Source organism: Oncorhynchus clarkii, chromosome 1 (assembly GCF_045791955.1).
Source record: "Oncorhynchus clarkii lewisi isolate Uvic-CL-2024 chromosome 1, UVic_Ocla_1.0, whole genome shotgun sequence".
NCBI classification, from domain to species: Eukaryota; Metazoa; Chordata; class Actinopteri; order Salmoniformes; family Salmonidae; genus Oncorhynchus; species Oncorhynchus clarkii.
The window spans coordinates 61,574,415-61,593,709 of NC_092147.1; the positions used below are offsets into that span (position 1 = coordinate 61,574,415).

Consider the following 19,295-nt stretch of genomic DNA (forward strand, 5'->3'; position numbering starts at 1 on the left):
GTACATCACTGTGTCAGAGGAAGGCCCCAAAAACCCCAGACCCCAGCCAGCCTAGTCATAGGCTGTTCTCTCTGCTACCGCATGGCAAGCGGTACCGGATCGCCAAGTCTAGGTCCAGGAGACTACTAAACAGCTTCTACCCCCAAGCCAAAAGACTCCCAAACATCTAATCAAATGGCTACCCAGACTATTTTTATTGCCCCCCCCCCCCTCCCTCCCCATCTATACATAGTCACTTTAATAACTCTACCTACATGTACATATTACCTCGACTAACCGGTGTCCTCGCACATTGACTCTGTACCGGTACCCCCTGTATATAGCCTGCACAATGACTCTGTACCGGTACCCCCTGTATATAGCCTGCACATTGACTCTGTACCGGTACCCCCTGTATATAGCCTGCACAATGACTCTGTACCGGTACCCCCTGTATATAACCTGCACATTGACTCTGTACCGGTACCCCCTGTATATAGCCTCCACATTGACTCTGTACCGGTACCCCCTGTATATAGCCTGCACATTGACTCTGTACCGGTACCCCCTGTATATAGCCTCCACATTGACTCTGTACCGGTACCCCCTGTATATAGCCTCCACATTGACTCTGTACCGGTACCCCCTGTATATAGCCTCCACATTGACTCTGTACCGTACCCCCTGTATATAGCCTCCACATTGACTCTGTACCGGTACCCCCTGTATATAGCCTCCACATTGACTCTGTACCGGTACCCCCTGTATATAGCCTCCACATTGACTCTGTACCGGTACCCCCTGTATATAGCCTCGCTACTGTTATTTTAATGCTGCTTTTTGATTATTTCTTACTTTTTATTTTGTATTTAATTTGTTCTTAACTGCGTTGTTGATTAAGGGCTTGAATGTAAGCATTTCAATGTAAGGTTGTATTCGGCACATGTGACAAATAAAATTTGATTTGACTGTCAGGCTGTTGTGGAGGGACCTCCTGTATGTAACCAGGCCATTCTAACACACTGTGTCATCTCCATGGAGACACAGATTAGATAGCGTGTCCACACGCACCTGCTTCGGTACAAAAAGAGTCCAACAGTGGTCTAAGAATGTTCTGTAACACATGGCAGCCATTTTGAATCTACAATATTCGCCACACCAGTTTTTGCAGTGCTTTACCCATAAAGAGAAAAATAAGAACCGCCCGAGACAGAAACATATTTGAGAAGTTGATATTTTGAACCTTTAGGAAGTCACCGTGGTATTATAGGGGTAAATAATACATTAACATCTCCGGACTCAGGAGCTAATGGCAATATCTTGCAATTGGTAAAACTTTTTGCCTAAAGCGTATTGACTACCTTTGTTCACATTCTGACCATAGAGATTCAAGTTTGAATCAATATTCACATTTGAGTTCAATCTACTCCTCAGTCCAAGAAGTTAATGAACCAAAGTTTCTCCTTTCTCTGACTTTTGACCTTCAGGTTGAGGTGAAGCCCTACGTCCTGGACGACCAGATGTGTGACGAGTGCCAGGGGGCGCGTTGCGGGGGGAAGTTTGCCCCCTTCTTCTGTGCCAACGTCACCTGCCTGCAGTACTACTGCGAGTACTGCTGGGCCAGTATCCACTCCCGGGCGGGCCGAGAGTTCCACAAGCCACTGGTGAAGGAGGGGGGCGACCGCCCTCGACAAGTGTCCTTCCGCTGGAGCTGAGGGGCTCGAGATGAGCCCTCGTGCCCCCCCTCCCCACCACCACGACATCGGTGAAGAGAACTACAAATACATGGTTCATTCTTTTTCAAACTACAACGCTTGACTACAAACTCATTGTCCAGTGTACCCTTATGATAATAGGGGGAAAAAAATGTATTGCGTAAGTCTATCTGCTTAGAATTTGCACTGTGGCACAAATACTCACTAAACACACATGGGATGTTAGAGAAACCTGATTTATGTTTGAGTCCCCTGTTCCATGACCGGATGGGTCAGTGTCTCCTGTAGAACCCCACTGAGCTGTGGCAGAAGTGAGACTATACAGTACATATATATTTAAAAGGTATATATTTTTTTGTTTTATATATATATCTATCTATCTATACATATATATAGATAATTACATTCTATGTGAAAGGAACATGCACTTATTAATTTTTAGGATATTGCCCCTTGTAAAAAATATTACCAAAGGCAAAAATATAATTAATGCAATACAGAAAAACTGACTTAAGATGAAGATGTAGCAAGACTAAACAATTATCCAGTAGTGTGGGCCACAGTAGCCCAGATAAAAATAACATGGCTATATTTTCTCTCTATTTTGACTTTGAAAATAGTAAAATGAATACCTCAAGGCGAAATCAGATTTTGTTTTGCTTTTGATTAGTAGGTCTTTGTTTTTTGTTTTTTTTTAACATTTATTTTCTAGCATTATGTTAATGTAATGCCGCAATAGCTTTTGCTGCTAAATTCATGGTATTAACAGATACCGTAGTAATTTATTCAGGCTAGGGTGTTCTAGCAATTATGATGGCACCTGGTGATAAGGATGATGACAGGCTATCATTGTAGGTAGACTTGCGGTTGGGCCAGTAACCGAAAGGTCGCTGTTTTGAATCCCCGAGCCGACTGTGATAAATCTGTCGATGTGCCCTAGAGCAAGGCACTTAAACCCTAATTGCTCCTGTAAGTAGCTAAATGACTCAAATGTTTTTTATAACGATGAGAGGGGGTTGTCCATTACTAAATGATGCCTAGTATGATGTGGGGTAAAGGGGGGTGGGGGGGGGGGGGTTGCCCCTTAATGCATGTATACAGTATTTCAATCAAGTTGCTGCATGCAATATAATTTCAGTATCATGCCTACTATTCAATTCTGCCCATGTTTGCACAACATGCTATAGATGTACGTACAACTAGCAAGAAACTGGACACAATAGGGAAGACAGACTGGTCAAGAATCCTACACCTCCAGTGCGATATATGTTAATAGCCACAGGGCCGCAGTATGAACACTGCTTCTGCACAAGGTGGCTAACCTGACCAGATGACAAAAACGTCATATGAATCCAACGAGATGTAGGATATATCATTTAAGCTGTCTATGATAGGTGTAGTACTTTTTTTTGCAGTGATTTGTTAATATAATTGTGGAGTTTTTTATACCATGTGTAGTAAGGTCTGAGTATGCCTATAGAACTGTGATATGCTTTAATTGTTGTTGATGTCCGACAAAAGTCATGTGGAACTTCATGAGCTAGTTTATGCACACGTATTTCCGTTTTCTCGTACACACATTCACACACCAGACCAGGGTTCAAATACATGTGTATTTTAGTAATCTTTTTTTATACTTATTTTCTGTGTATTTGAGTATTTTCTAATAATGTGGCCTGAATCAAGTATTTGAAAGTATTTTCAAATACTTTCCTATAAAAGCCTACTATATTGAAGTATTTTCAAATACAAGAATTAACTGCATGGGTGTGTATTTGAGTATTTTCAAATACTTTCCAAGTGGATTTCCAAATACATTCCAATATTCAACTGCTTGTATTTTCAAATAAAAAATATGTTTTGAAAGTAATTAAAATAACCAAAATAGTATTTGAACCCAGGTCTGACACACACTCACTTTACACAGGTTCTCGTTCTCTTACACACAAACACACACCTATGCACTCAAAGTCTGACCCAAACACACAGAACATATGACACAGACTTAAGTGAGCTCGACTCTGAGAAACACAGAACCACTGTCTACCGTTGACAAAGCTTAGGATCATGTCCCCAAAAAAACCAAAGAGGCAACATATGTTCAACTTAAACCACCAACACATACGGAGACCACAGCGAAGCATTAAGCCCGATGTCTGTGGGCTTCAAGGTGCAAAGTTTAACATTTGTGCTGTTGTGGTGACGAGGCATTAAAGCCAGTGATGAGAAGACCGACCGAACATTGAAGCTACTGGAGACTTGTGGTTTAGTTAACTGAGCTTCTCAGCCCGCACGTAACGTTGTCTCGACATGGGGGGGGGGGGTGTTGTAATAACATTGCCAGAACATTGTGTGCTATCTGGGTTTACCGTATTTATCCAGATTTTCCTGCAAAGCTTGAAGTAGAATAATGACCTGCTAAAATGTTGGACATTTTTATTTTATTTTTTATCTGAAAAAACTACAAAAAAAAGAGACTAACCATGAGTAATAATAAGTATCCCTATGAAAGTGAATTCTGGGTGTTTTTGTGATATTTCTTTCCCCGCCCAGAAGGGTTTCTATGTTTGTTCTTTCTCTATAATAGACATTTGTTATGCACTACTCTTTCTATCTGGACAGTTTTCAAGAGTCAGCAATTTTTTTCGGTTGAGAGAAAAACAAAAGCCTGCTTTCTGACTGACACAATCTTTTTTGCAATACCTCAATTTTGAAATATATTAGGAGAGAAATTGATATTTTCTAAGTTTATTCAAATAAAAACAAGTAAATACATTTATTTCGAGAGATGATTTAACAAGTGGTTGATTAGATTTTTTTTTTTTTTCATTATTTTGCTTCATTTTAAATTGTTTTTTTGAAAAAACAACTGAAGGAGCTAGAGCATTATAACTTTGATATAATGATGTTGTTCGCTGAAGTGAAGAGTCTACCTTGTTACAGAGGCGGTTGGAGTGAGTTTCCCGCTGGTCTGATACCCGTGAAAGCGCAGAGTCACTAAGACAAACATATGAGTGGTAGTCTTCCAAGGAAAACCATTAGTCCACCAAAAAATTCTACGGGATAAGTCTATTTGGTGCTTAGAAAGATAACTGAAAATGCTTCCCTTTTTTGTATATTTATAATCAATAATTTACTATGCTGACCAGAATTGTGAGAGATCTTCTGTTCATGTTATTTTTTAAGAACACTTTTTTACGTTTCCTAAAAGTATGTGCTCCCTTTGTTTTGTAAAAGCAACATACCTTGATTTGTTAGCCTGACATGGTTTAAAAAGAGACTGAGCAGATGGAGGTGGAAAGAAAAATATTTTTTTTTTTTACAATTAAGAGATACAAGTGTAACTCGATTTCAACTGTAACTTGATCGAAAGTCCCCAAGGTGCATCAATTGAGTGGTGGCCTTCTATTCACGCAAGACTTGAATTAGTCAAAAAATGAAGGCTAAGAACCTGTTCTTTGTTGTAATGTGCAATACTGTTTGTACTGTTTGTAAAAAAGAAAAGAAGAAAAAAAAGGCGGCAAAAATCTTTATTTTCATTGTGATTCACTAAAATCATTTTCTACTGTTTATTTACTTACTCTACATGCTAGTACCTTCCAGTAGTAATGTAGCCTTTGTACTGAGAACATTTTCATTATTTTTTGAGATTTTTGCTAAAAAAGAAAAGACTTTAAACATATTTAAATATTTTCATTTTTTTATTTGTTTTCTTTACATATTTCTCAACCATTAAGTTATTTCTGGCGGAGACTTTCATATCTGGTCAATGTCATTCATATTATTTAGCATTTTTACATGAAATAAATTAATCTTATGATGCTAATTCTTAAAAAAATATATATATTTTTGTTTTCTTTGACTATTTTATTTTTGGAAGTTGAAAAACCTTTGTAATATTGTTTCTTAAGTGTCTAGATTTTGGAAATGCAAAGCCTATGTTAACTCGCTGATGTTGCTTACATTTAGTGTGACGATAATAGAAGAAAAAATACAAAAAAAGAACACAGTGATGGTTGACATTACGTGATTGGTAATGTGAAACAAACTAATAGGCAACACAATAGAAAGGCAGAATGGAGCAGAATGTTCTGATATTGTGGAAGCTGGACAATGATACTTACCTCCTCCTGCTTCTGCTGCTACCACTATAACCCCACCTTGTATCGTCAATGATGTTACTTTCAATGATGTTGTATGGCCGCGTCGCACCACTTCCACTGATGTGAGACATCACATTAACTCCTTTTAAAACGTAAGTCATGTCACATGAGCCCCCCCTTTAGTTTCAGACGGTGGGTCCCTGTCGGAGCCTGAAAACTGGCTATGTGGACTATTGAGATTTTGTATTTAAGTATGAATGTAAATGTGAAGTGGAGGGTGTGACTTGTTGGAAACTATTCATCTTAATGAGAGGAGTCATACATCTAAATCTTTGGCATGTTTTCTTTCTCTTCCCAAACCAGCTAGATTGCTGAAGTGGATGAACTGACCTTAGATTTGAAATAAATTTGACCCAAGAAACCCTATAACATCTTCTTTGATATTATGCGGTGTGTTCTTAGGAGATGACAGTGACTTGATTTTTGCCTTCATTTACGTTGACTAGTAGTCCATATGAAGTGTTGTGACATCACTTCCTGTACTACAGTATGATCATCAATACGTTTTTAAAAAACGCAAATGCTGGTTCAAGAATGTTACTTCTAGCTTGCCTTTTCTACCAGTTTGTACAGGTGGTGTTCTACTGATATCCTTCATCTCTTCTACTAACCCAATGGTTGCTTTCTCCCAAGGGTCAGTATTACACTCACCACCAAGAATTTGTCTAGTATTTATCCTTTTTCATACCCTGACAATAATAAGCAATTGTATGTGCAACTGAAAGGCTAAGACTTGGTAGGAAGAAAATCATGTGTTTTGGTGGAGGCATTTGTTATATAATCCTCTTTAATTATACATATATATTTCATGTAACACTAGATTTGGATAGTATGTACTTACGCTTCATGGACGTTCTCTCTGGGTCGTCATTAGGCCTCTTCATTATGTTGTGATCTCAAAAAAAGAAAATGATTCAAAACCTGCTCAATAGTTGTTGTTTTTCTCAGACAAAATCACTGTTCGTTTATTTTTCAAAGTTATACTTTGTATTTGTGGTTTGATTACTGGTTCCATCTTGACGAGGCTTTGAGATTGTTGACTTTTATATATATATATATATACACACACTACAAATTGACGAGCATAACTGGTTTAAAAACATGGGAGCTCTATGCTGCTAATGCTTACTACTACTGCTTCAAGTGTGTACTTCCCACCTTACTTTTCCCTTTTCTGTACTAATAACTAAATCGTATTAAACATAGTTGTATGGTGCTGAGGAAACATTGTCGTCTTTTGCATGGCTTCCTTTTCCACCTTTCTCTCATCCCTTGCATTTGTGCTTGACTGTGTGACTGGAATGGAACGATGTGAAGTGAGAAAAGCAACGTATCAAGAGAACTATACTGAACAAAAATAAACGCAACATGCAACAATTTTTAAGCTTTTGAGTTACAGTTCATACAAGAATCTGTCAACTTAAATAAATGCATTAGGCCCTAATCTATGGGTTTCACTTGGGTGGGCATAGGCCCAGCCAATCAGAATGAGTTTTCCCCCACAAAAGGGCTTTATTACAGCCAAATAATCCTTAAGTTTCATCAGCTGTCTGGGTGACTGGTCTCATATGACTCTGCAGATGAAGAAGCCGGATGTGGAGGTCCTGGGCTGGCATGGTTACACGTGGTCTGCACCTGTGAGGCTGGTTGGCTTATGGTAGAGAAATTAACATTACATTCTCAGGCAACAGCTCTGGTGGACGTTCCTGCAATCATAATGCATGTTGCCTCAAAACTTGAGACATCTGTGGCATTGTGTTGTCTGACAAAACTGCACATTTTAGTGGCCTTTTGTCCCCAGCGCCTGTGTAATGATCATTAGGGGGTTTAGCAGCGTTTAGAATGTGTATGCAAGTTAAACCGTAGTTGTGCTTTTGCCACAAGCACCTACTAATGTGACATGTTAAATCACAAGTCTTCAAAAGGGTTGACCAACTTGCACCATTGTTCTTGACAACTCTTCCAAGCACTCCCTTTTCCATGCTGTTTGTGCATGTTCAGTGATCCATAATCTAGAACTGTCCCTCCGTGCAGCAGAAACCATCATATTACATGTAGTAGGTGTCTGAGGAACGGTACCCAACCTGCTTCAACAGATAAAATAATTGAGAAATCCAGCCTTATTCCCTTGCTGTTAAGGGGCTGATGCAGCAACAGATTATACCTGGTGACATGCGTCCTGTGCCCACATTCTTTTTCTACAGGTATGGAGACAAAAGACATTGTGATCTGATCTTCCTGACCACCTCCGGAGGTAGTTGGGGATGCGTTGTCTGGATATCTTACGAGTGTAGACGGATCGGTGACCGCTGATAACTGCAGAACGTCTTTGCAATTGTTAAAAGGATGCAGATGCTTGAAACGAAAACCGACTGCATTAACGAGTACTGTACGCAACATAGGCCTATACATTTCAATTGAGTTCTAATTTGCTAATTGTCAGCTGTCAAATTGGTCCTTAAATACATTTCATGTGTTAGTGCACTGAGTAAGTGCCAAAAGGTGATAATAGATTTCTCTAGGAGCTGATCCGTCAACAGTATTGGCAGTTAATTGTAAAGTAAAAAGGTACGATTTGAATGAGGAAAGCTGATCCGACAGCAGCGATGCCTCTCGATCCTATCGGTAAACACATGCTCCGACGCACTTGCGACTGTTCTCTCTGCGTAGTGTTTTGGCCAACTTCTGCCGCCGTAGGAACGATCCATCGGTATCGGATCATTGACGGATGGCGTCAATGTAAATAAATAAAGGGGATTTTTGAAAGAAAGTCAAATAATTGACATACAGGGAGGGACCAGGAAATCTGGGTACAATGCACACATGACATTTTAATACAATGTGAACAATATTGGGACAAAAGACACGAGCACCATGTATAAGCCGGGGTTTCAGATGCCTCACACATTACCGTCACGGATCGTTACAGCCTCTAGTAAGGTTATGATGCAGATTATGACCTATGGTGCCTTTTTGAGAGTAAAGGGAATCTGGATTCACAAAGTACCAGATGTGCGGCAGCAATGTGTCTGAAAAGTTTGGTAGTCAGGAGTTCCATGTAAGCAATAACACTGGTTTGCCCATCACCTCAGACTAAAGCTCCAGTATCACTGACATGGTATAGTCATCTTTACTTTCTCTTGCTTTTCAACCTCATGCTGCGCCTCAAATGGTCCCGATCCACTTTCCACTCAGAGCTAATCTCAGTGCCATCATTCCTAAATGCAAGGACACCCTCTACTGGCCGTGTTCAACATAGGAATGCAGTCTATGGGGACAATGCTGGACGCACAAAACAGGACGCCCGCTGAAAGCTCTAGAATTTATTATAACTATCAGTTTCAACAAGGAGCAACAATTACAGAAATATTTACAGGTCTGCATTTTCTTAAAACTCGTCCCCTTGTTTCAGGTTGGTCCCCGCGGTGTAAGTCCCTGTGAGGCTGCTTCAGCGCAGCTCCATTTAGAGTGACATTTCACAAGGGTGGGGACGAGCGCCCGGCCACGGCTTTTCCAATCCTGTGCCAGGCCAGCCAACTGATCCATACAGAGTTCTATGTGGGCGAGAAAGTTCAAGTGAATGTGCTTACACAGGACATGTGTGGGGAGACTAGCGCCACCTGGGGGTGGTATAAAACACCCCTTCTAGCCAGTAGTCACAGTGCAATCCAGTAACCAGCTATAAAGAGCCAGCACTCTGGTGTGTGCGCACGTGTTCCTATAAGATGGCTCCCCCTCTCCTTTCCTCCAGTCAAACATCTTGTTTTTGCCTATACAGTCAATAGAACACTGGTAGTCCTCTAAAAGTGGGTGTGGGAGTGCTTTAAGACTTCAGTTTAGAAGGCGGACCGCCACAGGGCTGGAGTGGTCTCTGGGCCAGTCCCATCTTGCTGCTCCACTGTACAGGCAGTCTCAACTCGACTAGATGACCCTGCTCCTCTGTTCCCCCGGGAACAGGAGGGCACACAGGACTAAAGGTGGGAAGGCTATCTAGTTAAGTGGGCTTTGGGGTGGGAGAATACTGGGGAAGCCATGGGGACAACCAGAATCAGACTGGCAGATAGCACTGAGCCCTGGCTGGGTAAGTGAGGCTAGTGGAGCGAGTGCATGAAGCTGTCCAGGTTGTATTCGGTTTCGTACTGCTGCTGGTCCCACAGGTCCCCCAGGCCGTCCAGCACGTTCTTAATGGAGGCTTTCCCTCCTGAGGACGACTCGCCCTTATCGTCCTTTCCTTCCTAGACGGAGAGAGACAGGTTAGAGGGATCAAAACATACACGGACAGGCGACACTGGTTAAATAGATGTGTGTGAAAGAGTAGAATGACTAACACGGGAGGGGGAGGGGGTGCACGTGTATAAGTGTGTGTACCCAAGCGAGCGCTACTGACCTTGTCCAAGGTGAAGAGGTTGAGGAGCTGGTCGGTGCCCATACTCTGCAGACTGGCGTTCTCCTGGCTGATGACAGTGTTGGCGATGCTCATCTTGAACTTCTGCAGGCCCATAATCTTCTCCTCCAGGGTGCCACGCGTGATCAGACGATACACGTTCACCACGCGTTTCTGCAAGAGGAGACACACCGTTACAGAAATGTGGCACTACGTCGGGACTGCCAACTGGACAAGCCTGTGCGCATGTCTGAGACGAACTACGTTGCAGTTGGGACTGCACAGAATCAAAACGAGTGATTCTGAAGCCTTGGCTTACTCAAAATTGATCCACTCAAACATGTTTTTTGCCTGATTCACGCCCTAAGGCCGAACCAAACCACACTCTGCTGGCCTGGATATTTTACATACAGAGGCAGTAGTTTACCTGTCCTATCCTGTGTGCGCGGTCCATGGCCTGTAGGTCTCTCATAGGGTTCCAGTCGTGTTCCACAAACACCACCGTGTCAGCGCCGGTCAGGTTCAGACCCAGACCGCCCACGTGGGTGGTGAGCAGCAGCACGTCTATGGAGGGGTCGTTGTTGAACCTGAGAGCGAGCGTGACAGAGCACCGTAGAGAGAGACGGCGAGAGAAGGACAGTGCCACTCAATTCAGATGAGGTTTGTAAGTGACACGTCAGCAAAGGCGGCAGGACTGTGCCTTAGTCTGGTGTAGCAGTCTAAAAGCTCCTGACTACACATAACCAACCCCCCCCCCGGCGACGTAGGTTCCAGCCTCAGCTCAGCCTACTGTCTGAGCCCAATAGCGGTCCCTCAAACTACTTCTAACGGGTCCCGTCCTAAAAACAAATAACACTACTGATGATAGTGTGACACCAACGCCATGCATTGTATTGTCAAACACACAGGACCCAAAGACTCGCTCCATGCTCTCCCCTTCTCACCTGGAGACGATGGAGTGGCGCAGGCCAGTCGGGACGCTGCCGTCCAGTCGCAGGTAGGTGACGGTGGGCAGCTGGGGCTTGAGCAGGTCGTGCTCCACGATGTCCAGCATGCTCTTCAGCTGACAGAAGATCAGCACTCTGTGCGGGGCCACCACCGCCTCTGTGCCCTCCGCTGAGCCGCTGCTGCCCAGACCACAGTCTAACAACAACTGGAATAGGGGGAGGGGGCTCAGTATATCAACTTACTCACAGGGGTGTTTTTATCTGTAGGGGTTGAGTAGTATGGAGTAGGAGGTATCTGTACCTCACTCCACTACAATCTCAATAACTGCCACTTCTGGAGCAGAGAAGATTTGGGGGACAGGAATAGGATGGTATGTGAAGGCAGAGAGGGGAATAGGGGTGGTGCGTGGCTGAGATTGGGGTCAGGAATGGGGAATGAGTGGCACCTAGAGGTAGGGTATAGGGGTACCTGTTTGAGAGCTGAGAGTTTGGGCGAGTGCTGGATGTCTCGGAGGCTGGAGTGTTGTGCTGCCAGCTGGTCTGTGATGCGCTTGTACTCTGGGTGCTGTGGCAGCAGTACCAGGCCTGGGTGGTTACACAGCTTCCGCAAGTACTGCAGAGCCTGGAGAGGGAAGAGGATGTAAATAACAAATACCAAGTACGGTGAATACGCACAAATTTAAAAGATATAATAACAATTTGGTGGGTGATTCTATTTTGTCCTATTATACGCATGTGTGAAATGTGTGCTGCGTGGCGCAGCAGTCTAAGGCAGCGTTTCCCAAACTCGGTCCTGGGGCCACCCCCAAGTGCACGTTTTGATTTTTGCCCTAGCACTACACAGCTAATTCCAGTAAACCAACTCATCATCAAGCTTTGATTATTTGAATCAGCTGTGTAGTGCTAGAGACACCCTCGGAGAGTGGGGGTCACGGCCGGAGTCTGCCATTATCAACGGCGGCCCTGAAGAAATGGCGGTTAAGTTCCTTGCACAAGTGCACAGACAGACTTTTCACCTTGTCGGGTCTGGAATTTGAACTAGCAACCTGTCGGTTACTGACCCAAAACAATGCTAAGCTACCTGCCACCTTCTACCATTTTCAATGCAGGTCACAAGTGGCAAAAAATGCCTCAGGCACAATCCACAAACTAAAAGAAAGCAGTCGCATACATTGACCTGTGTGTGTGTTTACCTGGAACACGTGGCCCGTGGCCTTCAGCTTGGGCTTCTCCTCTTCGTGGATGGAGGCTGTAGAGATGGTGTCCTCCACACTGACCTTGGCCCGGGACTTGGCAAAGTCCTCATACAGCTGAACCTGCAGACAGAGAGCGAGACGGCGTGTTTGAGGGGATCAGTTTGAGCAAGGTGAGGCGCAGAATTGCTCATCTTAAATCATATAATGAGTAGTTATTTGGGATTTTAGGCCATCACAACAGAGGTAAGCTACTGCTGTTCTCTTCATATGAAGAGACCGTCTATATGACGTTATAGCAGCGGTTCAGAGGTTTCCTAGTGTACCTGTAGAGGGCTGAGATTGCAGTAGTAGTCCTGGATGATCTTGGGGGGCAGGTCCTGCAGCACGTCCTTCTTCATTCTCCTCAAGAGGAAGGGCAGCACCTGGCGATGCAGCGCCTCCATGGCCAGCACCCCTAGAGAGGAGGAGCGGAACAGTCACCACAAGAAACAAAAACACACCACTGTCGGTGTCAGATTTGTTGGGATTGTATTTGTTCTGCCATGGAACAATCAAGTGTTGCAATGTCGTCACAACCACAGTGCCAAATGAACAAGACCCAGCTTCCATGCGCTCATCGTTAGGCATTCACAACTGGTGATTACACCAACATCAGAACAGAGACAAATCGGATCTTACCGGCCTCTTGCTCGCGCGACGAGCTCTTGGCATCACGGCTGGCCAGGATGGGCTTGCCATAGCGGGCAGCAAACTGGCGCTCTGTGCCCAGGAAGCCGGGCATGAGGAAGTCAAAGAGCGACCACAGCTCCAGAACATTATTCTGAGGAGAGGCGGCAGAGGGAGAGAAAGTGAGAGAGTTGTATTAGACTGAAATAAACGCTGAGACTTGGAAGTAGTCCGACTGCTTGGACTGAACTCCTCTATGAAGGCTACAGCGGCAGACTGCACAATAGGCATTCACAGAGTCTAACGTACGTCACCATTAATGTCACACAGGCTTGGCATAATGTCCTCATTTCATCCACTAATACTACACCCGTCATTGTAAAGACAATACGCACCACAGAGTGGAGGAAGGAATCATTAGGCCAGTATAGAGAAATGATTAGGCAACATTGATCTGATGCAGTGAGCACAGAACATTAACAAGCTCAAGAGGATCACGGTCTTACAATGAAGTTTAGTAAAGAAAGACGCTAAAAACAAAAAAACGAACACACTGGAACAGATTCATTCCCACTGCAGACGCCTTTGCTCATTCCTTAATTACTTTTACAAAAAAGATCCCGAGTGGCGCAGCGGTCTAAGGCACTGCATCTCAGTGCAAGAGGCGTCACTACAGTCCTTGGTTCAAATCCAGGCTGTATCACTTCCAGCCGTGATTGAGAGGACCGTAGGGTGGAGCACAATTGGCCCAGTGTCATTGTAATTAAGAATTTGTTCTTAACTGACTTGCCTACTTAAATAAAGGTTCAATTAAAAAATATATTTAATAATCGGCTGAAGAAAATGCCCCCCCACCTGGATAGGCGTTCCTGATAGGATGACTCGGAAGTTGGCCGCCAACTGCTTAATGGCCTTAGAGAGCTTGGTCTTCCCGTTCTTGATCACATGGCCCTCGTCGAGGATACAGTAATTGAATTTTATATTCCTGAAAATTAAAATTTGTATATATTATTTATAAAAATGACATCCACCATCCTAAAGATATATTTTTTTAATTTCAATAAATCACCTAAAAAAGTCTATGTCGTTTCGTACAACATCGTAGGAGGCTACTACTAGGTTGTGCTTTTTCACTTGATGCTGTAACCTGCAAAAGAAAAAACAATGAATTATTTGAACCTCGTAATAATTTAAACAAATGATGATGCCGTGTTCTCCTATGCAATCTCTGTGGTGGAATCGTGTGTATGTTTGGGTGGGTGAGGGTCGGTCTAGGGGTCTTACCGTGCTCGCTCCGTGGGGGGTCCTGTGTAGTGCAGGGGGTTCAGGTACTCGTCGGTGCAGAACTTGCCCACCTCGTCCACCCAGTGACCCGTCAGTGTGGGGGGGCACACCACCAGAGAGGGCAGGGGGGTGCAGTCTGCTGCCTTGGTCTTGGCATACTCCTGTGCCCTGCACACAATTAATAGAACTCTTAACAACAGAGGAGCCTCCTGTCCAGTTTAAAGTCAAACCGTGGACACGTTCCAGGATGACTACATTGCAGTTGCCTGCCAGATTTCACAACGCCTGGATAGGCATTTAATCCAATCAAGCTTTATTTATTTACCACCTTTCGGGCATGGATGAAACGATGTGTTTCACAGAAAAACAACTATTTACCTCACAAAAAAACAGAAGAATCTTAATTTGTTCTAAATCTCACAGGCAGCCAGTACCCGTGCTGCAGAATTCTGTATGTTTTGCTCTTGACCAATGACTTTCTTCGGCTAACCAGACAGGAGAGTATTACAGTAGTCAAGCCTGCTTGTAATAAAAGCATGGATGAGTCTCTATCAGCCAAAGAGAGAAACAACTGCCCCGTGGCAATGTTCTGCAGGTGGTAAAAATCTATTTTGGACACACACACACACACACACACACACACACACACGTGATTGGAGTTCAAAATCTAAAATTACACCTAGGTTTTTCACCTTCACTGCCTGTGAATTAAAATGTGCGGACAGATTCTCTCTCTATGCTTTGGCTCCAACAATAAGTGCCTCGGTCTTGTCCGGATTTAGCTGGAAGAAGTTGTGAGTCATCCAAGCATTTCAAATCACCAATAGTCTCATTTCTGTGGAGCTAAAATCCTCGTGGTGACACAGAAATGTAAAGTTGTGTATCGTCTGAGTAGCAGTGGAAATCAATGCTGTGCTTGCCAAGGGGTAACAGACAGTGGATTTGGAAAGTATTCAGACCCCTTGACTTTCACATTTTGTTACGTTAGTCTTATTCTAAAAAAAAACTGGTTTAGAAATGTTTGCACATGTATAAAACAAATACCTTATTCACATAAGTATTCAGACCCTTTGCTATGTGAGACTTAAAATTGAGCTCAGGTGCATCCTGTTTCTATTGATCATCCTTGAGATGTTTCTACAACTTGGAGTCCACCTGTTGGTAAATTCAATTGTTTGGACATGATTTGGTAAGGCACAAACCTGTCTATATAAGGTCCCACAGTTGACAGTGCATGTCAGAGCAAAAACCAAGACATGAGGTCAAAAGGAATTGTCCGTAGAGCTCAGAGACAGGATTGTGTCTAGGTACAGATCTGGAGAAGGGTACCAAAAACTTTCTGCAGCACTGAAAGTTCCCAAGAACACAGTAGCCTCCATCCTTCTTAAATGGAAGAAGTTTTGAACCACCAAGACTCTTCCTAGAGCTGGCCACCCGGCCAAACTGAGCAATCGGGGGAGAAGGACCTTGGTCAGAACTTGATGGTCACTGACAGAGCTCCAGAGTTCCTCTGTGGAGATGGGAGAACCTTCCAGGAGGAGAACCCTCTCTGCAGCACTCCACCAAATCAGGCCTTTATGGTAGAGAATGAAGCCACTCTTCAGTAAAAAGGCACATGACAGCCCGCTTGGAGTTTGCCAAAAGGCACAGACTCTCAGACCATGAGAAACAAGATTCTCTGGTCTGATGAAACCAAGATTGAACTCTTTGGCCTGAATCCCAAGTGTCACATCTGGAGGAAACCTGGCACCATCCCTACGGTGAAGCATGGTGGTGGAAGCATCATGCTGTGGGGATGGTTTCAGCGGCAGGGACTGGGAGACTAGTCAGGATCGAGGGAAAGATGAACGGAGCAAAGTACAGAGAGATCCTTGATGAAAACCTGCTCCGAGCACTCAGACTGGTTCACCTTCCAACAGGAAAACAACCCTAAGAACACAGCTAAGACAATGCAGGTATAGTTCGGGACAAGTCTCGGAATGTCCTTGAGTGGCCCAGCCAGAGCCCGATCGAACATCTCTGGAGAGACCTGAAAATAGCTGTGCAACAATGCTCCCCATCCAACCTGACAGAGCTTGAGAGGATCTGCAGAGAAGAATGGGAGAAACTCCCCAAATACAGGTGGCAAGCATGTAGAGCCATAACCAAAGACTCGAGGTGGTCATCGCTGCCAAAAGTGCTTCAACAAAGTACTGAGTAAAGGGTCTGAATACTTACGTAAATGTGATATTTCAGTTTATTTTTCATAAATTTGCAAAAATGTATAAAAAAAAATGTTTTTTGCTTTGTCATTACAGAGTATTGTGTGTAGATTGAGACACACAAAAAAAACGTATCCATTTTAGAATAAGGCTGTAACCTAACAAAAATGTAAAAGAGGTCAAGGATCTGAATACTTTCTGAATGCACTGTATATAAAAACCTTGCATAAGGTCTTCCTTGACTGACACCCAGCATAATGATTGGGGTCTGATCTCTGAGACGCATCACATTTAATATGTGGAGGAAAGTTCAGACTTGCGGGGGTAGGATTTATCAGGCCATCAATGGCAGAGAAGAACACTCGAATGATCCTGATTATTAGTGATCAATGTCGGAAAAATTAACCCGTCTTTGCATTTCTAATCGCCTTGTCATATATGCCAAGATGCGCTCTCAGAATATCATAATTGACCAGCAACTGACTTTCCCCACTTTCCCTCTGCCTTTCTGCAATTTTCTTATCAATTGATTTGTTTCCTGACTCATCCAATTGGCTCTGTTTGGATGTGGCCTCTTTTCAACCTTACAGGAGCTACGGCGTCAATGGTTGCCCTTAGTTTGCTATTAAAGTGAACTAAATCATCACAAGAGGAAGGCAGAATAGGTGATGGTGTGTTGTTCCTACACTCAAAAACCTGTAGCAACTTCAGAGGTGAGATCGTGTTTCTTAATGAGGTTGTTCAGTATTACCCTGTGCAATGGGGAACAAGGTAGTAGTACAAATACAGTGGAGATCAGACAAAGCAACATCAACAAGAGGATGTGTCAATAGAAAGCCCCTTGGTGATAACCAGGTTCAGAGCATGGCTGCAGCTATGGGTGGGTCCAGTGACATGTTGGATGAAGTCCATAGAGCTCAAAAGAGTCCGAAATTCAAATCTCTGTCAACATGAATATATAAAAATAAAAAAAAATAAAACGCATAACAATGATTTGTATCATAGTTGAAGGACAATAGTTCAAAGAAATCAGGAAATGAAATGGGGCAGTGCTTTTGATGGCCAATGCATGGTTATAGTCAGCACTGGTGGCTGACATTTAAACAGTATAGCATGATGCTCAGAATACTTACAAAAGTCACCAAACTAAATGTCCTTACAGCTGAGAGTATTATTAATAAATTTAAAAAATAGAGGCTGTCACCCCACCCTTTTCTGAGAGTATGAAAAGCTGTAGTCTGGGGGGGGGGGGGCTTCAATAAGAGTAGAACTACAATCTGAAGACAGCCATGTTTCAGTGAGAAACATACAACCAATTTTGCGCTCTGAAATGAGGTCATTCACAAGAAAGGTTTTAACTAGTGATTGCTAGTTTAAAACATTTAAAAGCTCCATATTCAATGAGTGTGGGCCACTCGAGGTGACCAATGGAAAAATGACCAAATGACTAACGTTACAACCAGGTTTTCTGAAAGTCTCCAATGTATCAGAATGGTAGATGATACGTTTGTAGAAACTCACTAGAAGGCAGAGTTAGAGGAACATAAATTAGGTTACAATAACCATAGTGCCATTTCCACAGGAGTTGACATGGTTTCCAAGTCCTCCGTTGCTTATTCTGACAGGGAGCACTGGAGCACTACCAGACCCTGTCCGTCTCTAAAACGCTTTGCCATGCTGCAGGAAATATTTCTATAAACCCTGTAGTTAGGGTGAAATCCAGTCTCTTAAAAAGTGCCGGTTGCTCCCACAGCAAATCAAAGTTGTCACAAAAGGAGACGTTCCTGTTCTCGCAAGGTTCCTTCGGGTACTCGTTAAGGGCAACGAGTCGGCTGAAACATTCTGAACCCCTTTGATAGCACGGGAGGGGGCCAGAGAGAATTATTCTCTTCCCTGTGCTAGCGAGGGCGCTACAATTTTTTTGTGTAGTACTCCCTCAGATCACCTAAAGCGAAGGTCGTTAAAACCTGTGTCAATAATGAAGTAGTTGGCCAGAATTGTTTGGCAGGAGGGAGTTGATGTCATGGAAACAGGCTCCTGTGTGACAGTGGTCTTTGGGTCGGTCCACAGACTGTAGGCAAGCCAAAATCTCTCACCATCGAGCTGCCCACAATGATGGTGGTTGTGATGGAATCTGATGGTTAATTAAGGAAGAGGGAGAGCAGGATGGGACTGCCTCAGGCAGGGGGGATGGAGGCTTCGAGGGAGGCTAGCCTGATTCTTCTCACCAGCAACAGTGGATGGCGTCGGAAAACCCCAGGAAGGTGGCGGCTGGCCCGAGACCCTTCTGTCTTGAGTCAGCGATCTGTTGAACTGGGGTGGCCATGTGGGAGGGTGCCACTGGCTGTTGGTATATTCCCAGGATCCGTGTTGACTCCCGGGCTGGTAGGTCTGTATCAAGCAGGGTAAAGCTGTTTGATAGCTGAATCGGATCTTCTCGGATATATGAAGGGGGGCCAGGCTGCCTCCCTGATCTTCTACGGCTTGCGAGATCCAGTCGCCAATGGGCCGCAGAGTTGAGTTTAATATCTAGCCGTTGGATTGGGACAGATCAACGCCGCCCGACTCAGACAGCTTTGCTATAGGAGGCATTTAAAAACAGATTCGGTTTGCCTGGGCTACACTAAGAAAATAGGTCATCCGTTTCTCATAGCCGAAGGATCTCTTCCCTTAATCTGCTTGGTGGTGGTGCATATAGGGCAGGCCAATCCCTGTCTATTTGACAGTTCCACAATCTTGTGATTGTGTGGAAATCAAAAC

General features: G+C 43.7%; 1 protein-coding gene and 1 pseudogene across 1 annotated transcript in view; one reads left to right on the forward strand and one right to left on the reverse strand.

The window, feature by feature from the left end:
* Positions 1 to 7,073, forward strand: part of LOC139410090 (cytoplasmic polyadenylation element-binding protein 3-like) — a 65,385-nt pseudogene extending 58,312 nt beyond the window's left edge.
* Positions 7,074 to 9,167: 2,094 nt separating this feature from the next.
* The window catches only part of LOC139410082 (TATA-binding protein-associated factor 172-like), a 74,904-nt gene continuing 64,776 nt past the window's right edge, over positions 9,168 to 19,295 (reverse strand). Inside the window, exons 29-39 of the mRNA XM_071155523.1 lie at positions 14,335 to 14,502; positions 14,120 to 14,197; positions 13,906 to 14,035; positions 13,063 to 13,204; positions 12,708 to 12,838; positions 12,382 to 12,504; positions 11,658 to 11,810; positions 11,186 to 11,394; positions 10,669 to 10,828; positions 10,245 to 10,415; positions 9,168 to 10,092 (exon numbers count right to left, since the gene is read on the reverse strand). Coding sequence (XP_071011624.1) covers positions 9,949 to 10,092; positions 10,245 to 10,415; positions 10,669 to 10,828; positions 11,186 to 11,394; positions 11,658 to 11,810; positions 12,382 to 12,504; positions 12,708 to 12,838; positions 13,063 to 13,204; positions 13,906 to 14,035; positions 14,120 to 14,197; positions 14,335 to 14,502 — 1,609 coding nt within the window. The 3' untranslated portion in view covers positions 9,168 to 9,948. The remainder of the gene's footprint in view (positions 10,093 to 10,244; positions 10,416 to 10,668; positions 10,829 to 11,185; positions 11,395 to 11,657; positions 11,811 to 12,381; positions 12,505 to 12,707; positions 12,839 to 13,062; positions 13,205 to 13,905; positions 14,036 to 14,119; positions 14,198 to 14,334; positions 14,503 to 19,295) is intronic.